Source organism: Elaeis guineensis, chromosome 8, assembly GCF_000442705.2.
Source record: "Elaeis guineensis isolate ETL-2024a chromosome 8, EG11, whole genome shotgun sequence".
In the NCBI taxonomy this organism is placed as follows: domain Eukaryota; kingdom Viridiplantae; phylum Streptophyta; class Magnoliopsida; order Arecales; family Arecaceae; genus Elaeis; species Elaeis guineensis.
The window spans coordinates 118,459,923-118,476,734 of NC_026000.2; the positions used below are offsets into that span (position 1 = coordinate 118,459,923).

The following is a 16,812-nucleotide window of genomic DNA, read 5'->3' on the forward strand; positions in this document are numbered from 1 at the left end:
AGGGTGATCGAAAAGGTGATGCAGAGGAGGACGTCAAATACCCCATGAAGAAGCATGAGAACTTTATAGCTCTCGAGGTGGTCGAGCATATCAGTGGAGCCGTCGTACAGTTCCACCTGTGATATTTTGAACTGACCTAGAATTGGTTTGTCAAGAATCCATCGAGAGAAGGGCGGACAAGAGCTGACGTTGAGCTCATCGATGGGATCTCAGTTGTTCACTTGGAGCTGATTCAAACGGTGATCAAACTCCTTCAACTTAAGGTCATATTCATCCAACTACCGCTGAGATTCATCAGAATGCTTAGAATATCTAGAGGTAGAACCTTCCCCAGAAGAAGATCTTGATAGAGATCGCGGCCTCTTCTCCTTGTGTGAAGCTCATCGAGGGGAAGAGGTCGGCGAGCATTGGAAGTGGCATGCAAAGTGTGCTGAGAGTCAGCTTGTGGTAACCGTCGGACAGGTTGAGAAGCCATCCATGGGAGCATCAAGATGAGTGATGGGATGGAGAATGGGGCTGGGGACTCTACTTGGAGGGTGTAACCCGCGGTGCCGAATCCTCTGTCTGCCATTACTGCTGTTGCTGCTGCTCCACAGTCTGTTGGAGATTGTGAACAACCTCCGTCAATGCTCTAATTTGCTGTACCAAGATGGCAAGCTATTCTGGTCCATTGTTTCCTCTGGTCATGAGGTACTTGACTCCCCAAAGGTCATTAGAAGTATGTCACACCACAACAGCATCGAGTGAAACTAAGAGAAGCATTTTGCCCTCTCGTCTGGCTATTGTATCTTCTGAAAGAATGTTTCTCCTTCTCCTATCTGATGCACCAAACTGTTACGGCTCGTCTCTGGTGGTAGTAGTCGGATCGATGCATCTGCATGTCGAATGGTAAAAAACTAATGGAGAAGGACCATTCACTAGAGAGAGGCACAGTCGAGAGGGTCGAGAACGAGAAGAGGGCTCACAGTGCATGAATGGAAGCAGGATCAACTGAGCCAGATAGAAAGGTTTGCCGGTGGCGTCCAATGATGGCTGGAAAACCTGCAAGAAAAATCTTCGGGAGATGGCTCTGGCGAGAACACTCCAACGCTCAAGTTAGTTTCTAGCTCAACAAGTCGAGGAGCAAATGAGGCAGAATTTTGGGACCCTGAGTATTGGAGTGTGCATACCTCCTCGGGGTCTTCTCTTACCTCATTTATAGAGAGAGCAGGATGAAAATGAAAGGACGAAAATATATTCTGATAATGTCCAATCATATAGAGCCGCATGGGGAATCTTTAAATGGCCCCGTCAGCGAGCATGCCTTTTGTCCGGCGCATCGGTGGTCGCAGTAACAAACCTTATCGCATGCATGTGGTATAATTAATAACTTTATGATGTCCTATCACGGTGCGGAGCAGATCGCTTAGGTATGATCTTAAGATGATGTGACTTGATGTAACTCGATGTGACTGCATCGTAGCCTCACTTGATCACCAGCTATTTGGCCGATGTCGATATCCAAATCGACCACTAGCCGGAGTAAGATGAAAGGGATTGGAAGCAGTCCGGGGTGAGTACTCTGCATGCCAGCAGTCCCAGACTCGCCAGTAGGGTTGGAAAGTCAGGTCAATAGATGACCAACCTGAAGTATCAGCACTATAGGCAGCTGAAGACCCCGATCTTCGGATCAGGACTGTCGAGACAGGTAAGTACGTCAGTTTCTTATCGATGCCACTAAAGAAACAGGCCGGTCGTTAGCCGATGTAGTCTTTAACTGGGACAACGTCGCCACTTTCAAGTGATGTTGAGATTGTACTTCTACCAACCTCAGCTTTCAGACGAGGTCGATTTCCCAATGAGGCTAGTTTCCTGGAGACCACGATCTTCTAATGCAATCAGCCCTCTGGTGATCCCAGCTTTATACAGAGACCGACTTTATAATGAACTCCACAATCCGGCTCCACATTGGCAGCTTCACATCAGTATTCTCTCAATGGTGTCGGCTTTTACCGAAATGGGCCTTCGGTCAAGATCGGTTGGATGAGGTCAGTTAAGCAACGATGACATACTCCAACAGAAATTTTGTATACTTATGGGAAAGAATCCTACGAGTATGCAGCAGCTGCCATATCACTGAATCGTGATTTGGTCTCGAGAGTCATAATCCTCCACCAAAGTCCACTGTAACAACTGTGGTCAAAGAAGAGCAAAGAAAAGGTTGATTTAGCTTTCCAGAAGTAATCTGAGATGATACCGGAATCCAACATGAAATCATACAACAGTGTCAACCCTCCACCAAAGTCCACTATAGCTGCTGCATTCAAAGAAGAATGAAGAAAATATTGATTTTGCTTTCTAAAGATAATCTAAGATAATACCAGAATCGATCACGAAATCATATATAATGCAGTCAAATTACTAATTCATGTCTCTTTAAACGTAAAATTTGTTTATGCATTGGCTTTATCCTTCTTTTTTTTTCTCTCTCTTAAGCAAATGGTGGAAAACTCCACCACTTATCTCATTGAGGAAATTTTACGCCTTATCTTAGCCATCACTATCCATCACCGAATTTCCATGATATATTGTCAAACTTTTTTGTGCCTTAGACATGGCAAATTAATCATCCATCGGTGTTGGAAATAAGAACGTAAGTTCATATCAGGCTTATAAATACCAGCTAGACCTCCATCTTCCAGATCTCAAAACAAGCTTAGAAGAGATGGCCTGCACCAAACTCTCAGTTGTGATGCTTCTCCTACTTTCTGGTATTACTCTCTTCTCATATGTGGGTGATATGTCTATTCTAATACATGGACTGGCAAGAAACTAATCGGTTTATTTTCTTTACGTTGTTGGTGTTTGATGCTAAAAGGCATGGTCTTGTTCGCCGAGCTGCAAAGCAGCACCGGAGGAGTCATGGCCTGCCCTCAATATTGCCTTGTTGATGTTGAGTACGTCACCTGCACATCCTGGCATAGAACTGCAGCACCTGCCTGCCTTACTCCAAAGACTGCACACTTCACCTCTCAGATGGGACTCAGTTGTCATGCTCTTGAGATGCCCTTCAAAAGCTCGTGGAGGATATCAATTTAACCTACGTGTATGGCAATAATTTAGATTCACATGGCTACATTCTACAATCACCTTATGGATTCTGGGTGCATCATTGGCTATTATGTAGCCTTTGTAACCTTAATAAAGCTGTCTTCTTCTTTTAAATTTCTATTGGCTGAAGTTCACGACCTAGCCTGCACTGATCAACGGATTTTCATATAGGAAGTTTTTAATTTCTGCCTCAGCACTTTTCCTCTATTTTTTGTTTATAAAACAGAGGACCTCAGAGTAAAATATTGTTCTCAAAGTTATTGATTTGTCGAAAGCACGTCAGGTGGTTTGGATCATAGGCACAATTATCAGCGCTAATGTTTTTTTTTTTTTTTTTTTGGTAGAATTCAGCGCGCTAATGTTTACCAGAGATATCGTATGAATCATGATATAAAATAAAAACAATTATGTGGTTGGCACCCCATTCTTAGCAAAAGCATGGAAAGAGATCCATATGATATATAATATTATTTAAATTACCTATTTTGATCACTTGATATTTAGAGCAGAGATTTCTAAATTATATGATATTTTATTTTTAAATAATTTAAAAATAGTAGAACATTGAAAACTCAGGCGTCCCAACTTTCGAATGTAAACATACAGCTGAATAATTATAAAATCTTGTAGGTTTCTGATTATAAAATCTCACAGATCATTAAATAGGTGGTGTTACTATGGAATAATTATAAGGGATATTTGGTTGGGAGAGTGGGGTCTGGAATCGGAATCGAAATGGATGACTTCCATTCCAACCGTTTGGTTGGAAAGAGTCCCATTCTGATTCTGATTTCAAGATGGAATGAGAATGGCTCAATCTATATAGAGCTCGATCCCTATTCTTCTTTATGGATTCAATTTTTCATTCTAATTTTAATTCTGATTCCAATCACAAACGAAACGCTTCGAAAATTTAACTATTTCGATTCTGATTCCAAGCCATTTCGATTTTCATTCCTATTCTAATTTCGGTTACAAACTAAACACTCCTTTAAAATTTACTCGCTAACTCCAGGGATTTTTTTTTTCAGAAAAAAAAGGGCTGCTTGATTAAGTCATTGCAAAATAGACCATTTTTATGTTTTTTCTCTTCCAAAAATGGTCCATTTTTAAGTTGACCAGACATAATACCCGGAACGCGAATGAATGCACACATATTTACACAAAATATAAATTGATGCACCCTTTGGGGAAAAAAAAAAGAAAAAAGAAAAAAAAAGAAAGCAACCAGGCACACTCAGACGAAACAAAACAAGAAGAAAAGGTGGCCATTTTCCGAGAATCCCCTAAACTCTAAACATCGCACATATAACACATAGGGTTATAACTGAAACAATAGGAAAAGATTTTTTGGATATCTGGGTAGAAATAAACCGCTTAGGCCAAGTCAATGAAATCCCACCTTCGATCCAAGGCTATCAACACACTTGAAAAATACTCGAAGTAACTGCAAAAGTTTTTGCATCCAATGAGAATAGACTCCTCTTAATAGCCTCTAATCCTATCCTCTAACTCTAGTTCACAATGAAACTTTCGCAAAATATCAGAGAGAATGTGTACTCGCTTGGATGGATTCTTAGTCTTATCCTCGAGTTTTGATAGAATCCGTAGATGATCTCACACCCACAAAGCTGATCATTTTCAGTGTCCTCCTATTTGAGAAACAGATCTAAATTGTTGGCATAGTTACCCTTTCCGGTTTGAGCATTAGCCAACAGCATGACCGCATCTAAATAACCCTCCACCAAAATAAAAGGACTGGCTGCTCAACAGTCCAGCAGCCCACAGGCTGAGGGGCAACAGAAAGCAGGCCATGTTTCTCTGATGGCGCAAGGCATCAGTTATCAGTTAGAGAAAGTTTTGTACACTGTAAAGTTAGTTTTGTATACTATGCGATGTAATAAAATTAACGTAGAATGCATCATCTAATTATCTTGAAGCACGTAATATACTTAAACGATGGAATGGATATTTAATACTATCCACTTTTTTTTTTTACCAGATGATAAAAATATTTTTTTTTCTATAAAATAAAAAGAAAACAGCATTATTACTTTTTAATGTCTTATATGACTTTTTGTGAATATATGTGACATCCCGAGATTTCTATATATTTATGACATCTTGAATAATATATATAACTTTCTAATATCTTATTTCTATAAATATATATCACATCCTAAACAATATACATAACTTATTATCAATATACATAATAACTTTCTAATATCTTATATGACTTCCTATGAATATATATAACATCCTGAACAATCTATATGACTACCTGTGGACATATACGATATCTTGAACAATATATATAACTTCCTAATATCTTATATAACTCCTTGTCAATATATATAACATCATAAATAATGTATATAACTTTCTATGAATATATATATAACATTCCGAACAATATATATGACTTCCTAATGCTTTATATAGCTTCCTATTGGCCATATAAGGCATCAAGAAGTCATATATATTATTTCGAATACCATATATATTCATGAAAACTCATAACTTCCTATTGATCATATAAAGCATCAAGAAGTCATATATATTATTTCGAATACCATATATATTCACAAAAAATCATATAAATCATTAAAAAATCATATATATTGTTCAAACTATCGTATATATTTATAAAAAATCATATAAAGCATTAGAAATTATATATATATATATATATATATATATATATATTATATATATATATATATATATATATATATATATATATATTATGTTTATAAAAAATTATATAAGATGTTAAAAAATTATATATATTATTCAACATGTCATGTATATTCATAAAAAATTATATATACTCACAAAAAATCATATAAAATATAAAAAATTATATATATAATTTAAAATATCATATATATTATTCAGGATGTTATAAAGATATACAAAATCATATATATCATTCAAAACATTATATATATTCATAAAAAATCATACAAGATATTAAAATATAATAATACTGTTCTTTCTTTGTTCTATGGAGAGAAATATTTTCGTCACTAAAAATTATAAAAAAAAAAAAAAAAAAGCTAAACAACATTGAATGTCTGTCTCATTTAAATACGTTATGTACCTCAATATTATTAGACGATGCGCTCCTATTACACCGCATGTGATGCACAAAAAATTACTCCACCAGTTAATATTTAAAAGCAATGCTTCAATTTCATTTAACCAAAGTGTCCTCAACCATCTCTACATCCCAGGTTTGTATCTTTCAAAATTTCTTTCAACTTTTGTTTGACAAAATATGCGGCAAAGTAACACAGGTTTCAAATCATTATCACCAAGAACAAGTACTTGAATGTATATGACAACTCAAATTGAAAGATCAAAAAAAAAAAAAAAACCCTTCCTTAAAGGTACAAATTGTATCCCGTACATCATATGCCGATCCATTTATAAAATGAAGATGTCCAACCACTTAGAGCACAAACAAATAAGATAAAACTTCTTTTTGCTGGTTGACGACAATTACCTCATAAGTTCCAGTAGTTTGAAAAACCAGCAAGATAAGGGATTGCTTTCATATCACTTTATTCGTTTGGAAGCCTCTTCATTCCTCATCAGCATGCGTGGTAACATGAGTTGGGTATCTCCACAGCACATCAGCCCATGTGCTTTGCCCATCCGTGATTTCTTTCACAACTGAGGCCACCTCATCCATGCTTACACGGATCTGCCCTTTGCTATCCCTCTCACGTATGGTCACACTGGTGGTAGAATCAACAGTTATGGCGAAGGGAACACCAAGTTCATCTGTCCTGGCATAACGTTTCCCTATAGACGTGCCTGCAGAAAACACCAGCAAAATTGTAATTTATATGCAGCTTAGTCCGATGCTCAATCACATGAACCACTAATTCACCAACAACTACTTTAAAAGCTACTGTTCAGTACAGTGTTCTAGTAAAGTAGACTGGTATACTTCAATGCATCACCACAATCGCAACAATCAGTATATTTAGAGTAATGCAATCATCTAATAAACTGTCGATCCACAAACCAAGTTCTGGCTGTGTAGGATTAAGTCGATGATAAAACAACTGAGCATCTCTAACAGTAGGAATGATTGGCAAAAAAAGACTTTCCAAATCCATGGGAAGAAATGTAACATTACCCATCACAACATATGAAATAATGGCATTCCAGAATTCTAATTAAAACTGGAGTTCTGTTGTTATCAGATGCTGATATTTTACAGGCATACCTGTAACATCTATTATATGTGAGATCCCAGCTGCCGTTAGTGATTTAGCTATGAGTTTGGCCACTTCATCAAACTGCTGAGACTTGATTAATGGGAAAACAGTGCACTTAATAGGAGCCACAAGAGGAGGGAAGCGGAACATATTCAGCTGTTCATCCTCTGATTTGCTTGGTCTTGTGTAGAAAGAATGCTCAAAGAGACAGTAGATTATTCGTCCAATACCAAAAGATGGCTCGATAACAGAAGGGGTAAAAACCCTTTGATGTTCCTTCTTTCTTTCCATACTGATAGATACCATGTTTTTCTTTATAACCACAGATTTTCCAAGTGTACAGACTTGGAAATCCACCTCTCCTTTATCTTCCAAAGCTTGTTTCATATCCAGTGCTTCTTTTTCACTCATGCCCTACCCAAAGAGCTTGTTAGAAGTTATAAATGAGAAGGCAGAGTAATTAGCAGCATGGAATATGTGCAAAGGTTACCTCCAATGCTTCAACCACCATTCTTTGGTTACCCTTAAATGCAAGACCTAGTTCTTTTTTTGATGGGGTAATAACCAGCTTCTGAAATTTATTAAAAAAACCAAACAATCAGCAAGTTGGAAATAGGAATGTCGGTTATATTCTGGACGATAGATAGAAAAAGCACAACATAACTTCTGCAGCAAAGTATGGAGGTCAGTGATTTGCCATTCCACATATAGAATTAGACACATAAGGAAAAGTGGGAAAGAAAATCCTACCTCCACCTCTCTAGGTTCTGAGAACTTCTCATGAGCGACCAGAGGGACACCACTTTTCTCCTGTTGAATAACATAATAAATCATCATACTTCAGCACCAATCTATAAAGCTTTAATCGGCTGGCAGACAAAAACTTGAATAAAAAGTAAATAAGATCTGTAGAGAAAGCTCTGGCAAAAGAATGGCATGCATAAGCATCAGAAGATTGGGTTCCTATGCAACTAAAAGTAAATAATGATCCACTTTTGCAAAGAGTCACAAAGCCATGGGATCATAATGTTCTAAGAAGCAAATATGAAGGTCATTTACATATGAAGCAAGCTAGTAGAAAAATTGCAAATTAGTGCAAAAAGGGCACTATTATATATTGGTCTTAGATAACAAAAGGTTTGGTTTCTTGTTCATCATTGTTTTCCATTTACCCTTCATAGGTGTGGCAATTTCTGATGAAGACCAACCAGCACCAGCCCCATCCTGCCCAAAATAAACGGACTTGTGTTTCAGCCCCAGACCCAACAGGTTAACATGGGCTAAGCAAGCCCTTGAAACCCAACTGTAAATGTTGATGGTTAAGAGAGGAAACAAAAAATATTGAAGAGAAAGTGGGGTAGATTGCATGTTCAAGATTTATCATATTTTCTTCAATAGTTCGATTTCCTTTCCTCACTCTCAATGCCACAACCCAGATACCCAAGGTTTGCCATCTCAAAACTGGATCCCATACCGATACCATCATATTATAGTATCAGTGCGCAGTATGGTACGAGACAGCAATGCATACTACGTGTCGGTACAGTACAAGACAACATACTGATTTGGTATCGGCCGGTATGATATGGTATGCCCAATATACTATGGTACCAACTGATACGGCAAACCTCGTAGATACCTGTTCTTGACCCTATCTCATTTGAGTTGTAAGATATATGATTAACAAATGAAGCCTAATTGGAAAAGGAAGTTAGGTGCAGGTCCCAGGATAAATGAGTTGACATGGATTTATTCTTTTCCACCAAGCGGGTTGCATGGCTGAGAGTTTTGATAACGATCCAAATTCAATCCAATCACAATTCGACCAAACCCAATGAGTTGCTAACTAGTCCTCTCAGTTGTTTAAAAGAAGAATAGTTTTGTAAGAGGTGCATAAGATTATAATTTTTCATAATCAGAACTCATCGTAGCATTCTTAAGCGCAAACAAGTCTTGGTGACATACCGAGTGAGCACGTAAATCATAAGCAGATCTATCAGCAATCCCAACACATTCAATCCATCCATAGGAGCATTCTATCTCAGCATCCCAACAGTCAGCAGCATAGTGAGCCATCTCATTTGGCAGATGTTGCCTGAAGCGCAATTTATCTTTGTCAATTCCCAGACGAGTCAAGAAAAGATACACCCGTCCTATGAAGTAACCAAGTGTCTCATTGTTGATTGTTCCCTATAAAAACAAATTAAAATAATGTTTAAAAGAAACCAAATGAAGAATAAGGATGTCAAAAAAAATAAAGGAAGAAACAATCAGCACAAAGGTGATAATAAGGTAGTAAAAGAAATCAACCTTTGAAACAGCTTCACCAAGGATCATTGTCTTGGCTGATTTCCCTGCTAGTTGCTCCTCCCTAGGGAACATCAAGAACTCCAGTTCGGCAACATCAACAAACTTTGGGTGGGATTTGTCCTCAGGATCCACAAAGTGCTCAATCTCTGCTAATGTGAACTCACGGACTCTTAAAAGACCTTGGCGAGGCGAAATCTGCTTATCATGGAAAATAAGTTATGTTGACAGCTTAACCATAAACCCAAAGGTGACATGCAAACAAAACACAGGCCTGTAACACAAAAGAAATCTAGGAGACAGAACGCTCATGGTTTCTATGAGTATAACTTTTGAATTAAGAGATCACCCTCACACATATTTAATTATCCCAAATTATTGCACTTATATTCCTTCAACTGAAAAAAAGCACAAAATCATCTCATAAACAAAATATAAAAATTCAGTATGGGAGAAACAAGATCTGGTGAATAATAAAAGCGAACCTGTGCCACAAGAAATAGAATTCACTTGTCCAATGTTACAGAGGGAACATATCTATTTAGAAACTGAGGAAACAGTGCAATCATTCATCCAGTTCTTTAAATTGACAGTTATATCACCAGAACAGAAATAAAAAATGCATCGATTATTCAATCAATCGTCAGCTAATTCTGTAAAATCTGATAATGATTGTTTATGCAAACAACTTTTCATGAGAAGTTTAAATCAAGAACTGGGTTGGTTTGGGATCAAAACTGTCAGTTGGCTACTACATTAACAATATGCTCTACAAAAAGTGAGCACAAGGTGTGCCATTTGATCTGTTATTGTTTCCTGATAATTCAGTTGTGTACCCCATCCACACGGTCAAGTAGTTAATTTTTTCCCAACCATTTACAAGCATTGCTGTTTTCCTGTACTGCTTCGTCCAGCAGTGCAATATCATAAGCATGAAAAATTAAGAAATGAAGCAACCCAAAGAAAAATTCTTGCAAGTAAAAATTCATAGAACAAGAATGTCTCTATTGAAGACACGCCTGCAAACATATTGCAAATGGTGAACCTTCACATCAAAATCCTGCAATTGAAGGTGCACCATATCCTAAGAATCTGGTCAAGAAGGTTAAAAGCATTGATGATCCAATGCTGGAGCAACTTCTGAACAATAAAGAGACTAATTGCAATCTCTCAAGGGTTGTGATCATAATACAGCATTCCAACGATCTATATCTTGTTGATTTTGTGGATTAATGAAAGAATACCATCAATGAGATGATCAAAAGCTTCATTGTTGAAGATCCAAAGGCACTATAACAACCAGTTGATGATACACACAAGAAAATTTTATATTACTTTGCATCATCAAGTTTTGGAGATTCAGAGAGGAATCAAAAGTGTCAAAGCAACATCAAGATTTCAAGAACGAGATACATGCAGTGAATCACAAAGTCATCCAACTACTAGGAGCATCAATTGACATATTGGAGCATCAAAATTATTTGATGGTACAAAATTAATCATGTATCAAGTTTGTTTGTTTAACATTTAATTATAGTAATAGATATTAGATTAAATTGGCCCTCAAGTTACTTGACCTACAAGTTACTTGGGTTCCTAGATACATGTTTTTTAATATATGTGGTAGGTTGATCCTTACATGTCTTTTTCAATAAGGTTACTTTATCCCGAAGTCACATGGCTCTACAATATAGTGTGTCAGCTAGGGAAAGGGCAGTCATGAGTTGTGTTGGATAAGTTTGTGAAAGCGATCTCTCTCTCTCCCTCCATCCCTCCCTTCTCCCTCTTCATCGCTCAACTCCTTTACTTGCTCGTGTCTTTCCCTATCTTAAACGATCCGTGAATATATGTATTATTGCCTGAAATAAATTTCAAGTCGTCATCAGACCTTCTCTTTTAATCATAAAACCCTAAAAAAAAACTTTTTTCTAACAGCAAACATTATCCCTAAACCCTAGGATGGACCTAGAAAGCTTCCCTATTTCCTTCAATACAATAAAGTGTTCACTTCTGCCCTGTTTTCTGCAATAGAAAGCAAGGCAACAAATTAGCTATTTCACAATTCCTCCCACCTCTTGGGGCCAACCATGCTATTGCAGGCCATTTCCTAAGCTGTCCTACATCAGTATGCATACAGAGCAATATCCCACTTCACATAAGCATCCAAAAAAAACTCTTTCATTAAAAATAACAAACCTGGGCTCTATGTTTCACAAGTTAGATGACCAAGAAAGCCAAGCTATCTATAAAGTCGAGCTAAAACAATACAGATATATATAGTGCTATATCTTTTTTCAGATCTATGTGTTGGGTAGCATCCAAATTTTACAAATCAGAATGTCTTGAAAATGTTGTTTATTACTGATGAGTAGTAATACAAAATATTTCTTGTATTAATGAATGCGTGTTAACATGTTATTTTGTCAAATATCATACAAAATGAAAAATCTAATGACATAAGTGAGTTGCTTTTTCAGCCACCTAGGCTCTACAGCTAAACTATTACCTAGTGTCACTTGGGCAGTTTGACAACCCTGATTACCTAACTTTGATGGAAAGGATAGAAAATATTCATGGAAATAATTTTTAAAAAAAATAAAATACAATAAAATAGGAAGAGCACAAAAAGAGATAATAGTGATCACCCTCGGCTGTAGGGTTAAACTATCATCTATGATTTCCTAGAAAGTTAAACAACCATGATTACTTAACTTTTACGGAAAAGGAAATAAATCGTAAATTTAAAAATATGAGAAGAGACTGTAAACCAAAGTGATGGTTTCAAATTTGCATATTGTAATTATAATATAAGCTGTACAAAAACTCGAAATACATCTCTTTGTGTAAGTTTGGGAGAGCACTTACACTAACTTCTATGTTACTTTGAAAGAAGAAAAGATATGGCACATTAGTTGAACATCTAGCTTGATAAAATCAAAGGTTGAGGGCATAATGGTGATACACTAAGGCTCATTTTTTTTCCAAAAAAGGATGTCCATAACTTGCCACCATACGATACTAGCCTTTTCTTTTTATGGCATTTTCAATTTTGGTTGGAAATGTGCACTGATAACAAATGAGCAGGTGTACAATCAGAGAAAAAAGGAGGAAAGAGCATAACCAAATCTGGACTCTTGGACAGACCACAATCATGTACAAATCGATGATGATTTGTCACTACCACTTTAAATTATGAGTCTGCATAACCATTGCAAAAGTTGGCCCAAGTCATCATTCCAATCCATTAGTACTCCTCATAATGTCAAGGGTTACTCAGTTTAGTTCAAAGCAATCATAACAAGACCCACTTCTCCCATCATCATTACATTGATTAGAGATTTCTTCAGCCACACAATAATTAAAAAAAAAAAAGAAATGGGTGGATAAAATAGTTTCACATAGAAATTATACAACATATCTTGAATTCGACAATAGTTTATTTTGAGGAAAATTTCCCTTCAAGGCATCATCATATACTGCAAAGTCATTCCTATGCTGAAAGTGACTTATCAAAAACCAAATCATGAGATTAAATGTTGGCAATCTAGCAGTATGAAACCAGCTAATGTCTATCGATGTCGTAATTGACACCTTTCAGTCATTCAAATTGGCATCCCTCTCCAAGCCAAGAAGGATCACCTTGCATGGGGAACCAAGATGAAAAATCACTGAATTGAACTCACCGCATGAAAGGGGAATTCATCTAAAATGATGTTAGTTATAAAAGCATTGTGCCAATCAAATGCCAAAAAAAAAAAGAAAAACACTCTTCAAGACTCATTTTCACCCAAGATTTTAAGTTTCTACCATAATGGATCGCTCTAGGCCAAAATAAAATCGAAACTGACCTCCAACTTCCATTTTCAGTCAACTTCGGTTGTTCTTCCCGATTTTGGCCAAAACCAAAGATAGCTATAGATTTTTTTAAAAGTTTTCTATTAGTGTTTCCAATAATAAAGTCACTTTTATTTATTTAAGTATATAAGCTATACAACATCAATTTTCTATATTTTTTCTTTTCTTTTCTTGAGTTAAAAGAGGTTTAATAAAATCAACCCTTGATAGATTAAAACATCCAAAAAAACTATTATTATATCACTAAATCTAAGGCCCGATCCAACTAAATTAAGCATGTCAGTCATTAGAGTAATGCAACCAGGTCTATATAATTCAACACATACTCTACAAATAAATTGGAGCATACAATCCCAAGTAATCCATTACCAATAACTTTAGCATATTTATAGAAAGTGCTTGCTTTGACCCATGTTCAGCCAACCAATTTAGCACCTCTATCACATAAGTCAGAGGGGAACACAGAATGTGGGAGTGGGAACAAGAGTAAGAACCCTGAGCAAAGGAGAGGGAAAAGAGTACCATCTACATGACGTCAATTGCTTTTTGTCCCAAATTTGTGTATGTACCAAAAACTTATATTTTGCACCAACATATGCATATTGAGTGATTATCAAATTTTAGATCAAGCATAGATGTTCATAGATGGGTTTACCTAAACTAAGGCAAGCATTCTCCCATCCACATACCATTGGCTTAAGGAATCATGGTATGATCCATCAAAATTTGATAACCAAATGCCATCTCTCTATTGATTTTATCCATGTCAACTAGAGGTGAGAGTTATCTACCAAAAAATCTAAAAGGCCACATGGCTATGGAGTTCAGGAGCTTGTAACTGAAATCAAGCCTCTAAAGTTCTGAAAGACTTGGAAAGATAATGGATAAAATATGCTAATCCTAAGACCTGAGCAAATAGGAAAGCAAGAGTTACCTATTATGTAATTTGGAAGGCCCAGCCCATAGAAATAGATAAATCAATTAGATGAGACCTAGTATGTGATCATATATTAAAGAAATACATCCACTTTCTCATAGCAAAAATAAAAGAAATACATCCTTCAAGTAGCATTGTTCATGCATGTATACTAAAACACCAACTTTTAATATGTATAAAATCAATGACAAGATAATGCTGCTCAGATCCTCATTACACGTGGCAATTTGCATGACAGACCAATCTTCCACGCCTAAAGGCACAATTTTATACCCATAGTAAAGGGAGAAAATGGAAGCAAACAAACCTCATTTCTAAATGCCTGCCCAATCTGAGCTGCTGCAAATGGAAGCTTGTTGCCATTGTAATAGTACAAGTCCTTGAAATTCACAAAGATACCCTGTGCTGTTTCTGGCCTCATATATCTACAATCCAGAGATAATTGATGTCAACTAAGTACCAGACACCAATTCCTGCTAAGTACATATCATATGTAAATTATCTCACCCAGGAAGCAGGCCAGATGGGCCAATCGAAGTCTGAAACATGAGATTGAAGGGGTATGGATCAGAGAGTTGGTTCCCAGTATCAGGCGATCTAATATCATACTCCTTCAGCTTTGCCCCTAACTCTTCAGCAGAAAGATCGTCCAACACTGCGACGACATGCTTGAACTCTGCAGCCTTATCAGGTGACAATGTGAGGTCCTTCTCAAGCTTCCCCTTGCAATAATCCTTGAGCAAGTGATCAGCACGGTAGCAAGTCCCAGTCTTCTCATCCTTCACCATCAGGTCAGTGAATTTATCCACATGACCAGATGCCTTCAAGACTATCTCTGGCGTGACACAGGGACAGTCAACCTCCAACATGTTCTCCTCCAAAACAAAGTGCTAAAGAAAACAGATCGAACATATTATTGTAGCATTCTGTGCGGTAGCAGTTATATTTTGCCTTCAAAATAAAAAATGTTAAAACACATAATTAAGCATTTGATCCATGAGAAATAATATGCTCTTTTCAAAATTAAATAGCATAAAACGAACAACTCAGCATTCAAACTACATGGAAAAAAATGCAGTGAGCACAATATACTAGCAAGAACAATCGAATGTCAAGATAAATTTCCAAACACTGATCACCATTGTCACTGAATGTAAGAGTTTAAAAATCGTTGCAATAAATATAAAGACAAAAATCTAATTATCAGGCATTAATTGGAGAAATTTGTTTAAAAGTTAAGTATCCCCTATAAGCATTTTAGACCTCACGAGGGGGTGAACTTGTTTTCTCATTTGCAGATTAAAATCCCAAGGAATTAGTTTAACATGATCGCAATGATTCCATAGGGGTAAAAACCATCTTGAATATATCTATTTCTGACAGAATCGTTCCACTCGAGAATCTTAGTAGATCTGAGTCGGATCGACTTGCTAGAGCTTCATTCTCCAAAGTACTATTTTCTAAAAGCTCTGCTACTCAACGGCTAAGATTTTGACGGCGTTACCTGGCGCCAAAAGGCAAGGACATTGGACTTGACGGCGCACCCAGGGGGCCCGTAGTCGTAGAGTCCAGCGACGCCGCGATAGATCTTGAAGGAGGGGATGTAGAAGAGCCTCCTCTCGAGCGTGTTCACGACGGCCTGCCGGAACGCCTCCTTGCTGCTGCCATCGCCGTTGCTGCTAACGGCGGACTGAAGCCGCTTCGCGGCGGCGCCGTGCTCGACCTTGAGGGCCTTGAGGACCTCGATGGCGGCGTCGATCTCGTCCTTGGCGACGCCGGAGCGGGCCTTGAGGGGACGGCCTCAGCTGGGTCGACAGCGGCCTGCTTCTCGGCGAGGGCCCGCCGGAGGGAGTCCTCTGAGGCGGCCATGGGCGAGAGGGTCGGGGCGGCGGAGAGAGCGGAGAGGAGGCGGCGGCGGAAGACGAGGGGGATGAGGGTTTTGGATGGGGTTAGGGATTTGGAAATGGTGGAGAAAGATGGGGTGCGGAAACGCATAAAGTGGGGGGAGAGTAGTGGAAAAAAATCTGCACCCCAACGTTGGCGTTTTTGATGGTTTTTGAGTGGACCTGGGACTCATTGGGGGAATTCAGACTCAGTGGGCTGGGTTGCAGGCCTAGATGACCAGGAACTGCGAGCAATGTTAGCGTCTATTTTTTATACGTAATTGAACTCGCTGCACCTTAAATCATTGCACAACTGTCTCAGTTTGATGGTTGTTTGTTTTCATGCGATTTAATATCTAGCATGTAATCACAATAAGCAGAGGCTGAGTTGCAAAAAAGTAAGATTTATTAATGAGAATTAATTTATTATAATGCCATAATATTACTAATGATATATAATTACTTTATATTATATTTTATAATTGGTGTTGATGATAATATAATG

General features: G+C 37.5%; 1 protein-coding gene across 1 annotated transcript; it reads right to left on the reverse strand.

Annotated features, from left to right (window-relative positions):
* Nucleotides 1–6,374: 6,374 nt before the first annotated feature.
* On the reverse strand, nt 6,375–16,445 carry LOC105049746 (glycine--tRNA ligase, mitochondrial 1). Its single transcript, XM_010929491.4, is given in 10 exon segments — nt 6,375–6,915; nt 7,334–7,739; nt 7,816–7,896; nt 8,076–8,135; nt 9,291–9,515; nt 9,636–9,830; nt 14,732–14,849; nt 14,932–15,314; nt 15,929–16,218; nt 16,221–16,445. Coding segments are annotated over 10 exon segments (2,193 nt in total). The 5' UTR covers nt 16,420–16,445; the 3' UTR covers nt 6,375–6,679.
* Between the last annotated feature and the right edge of the window lie 367 nt (nt 16,446–16,812).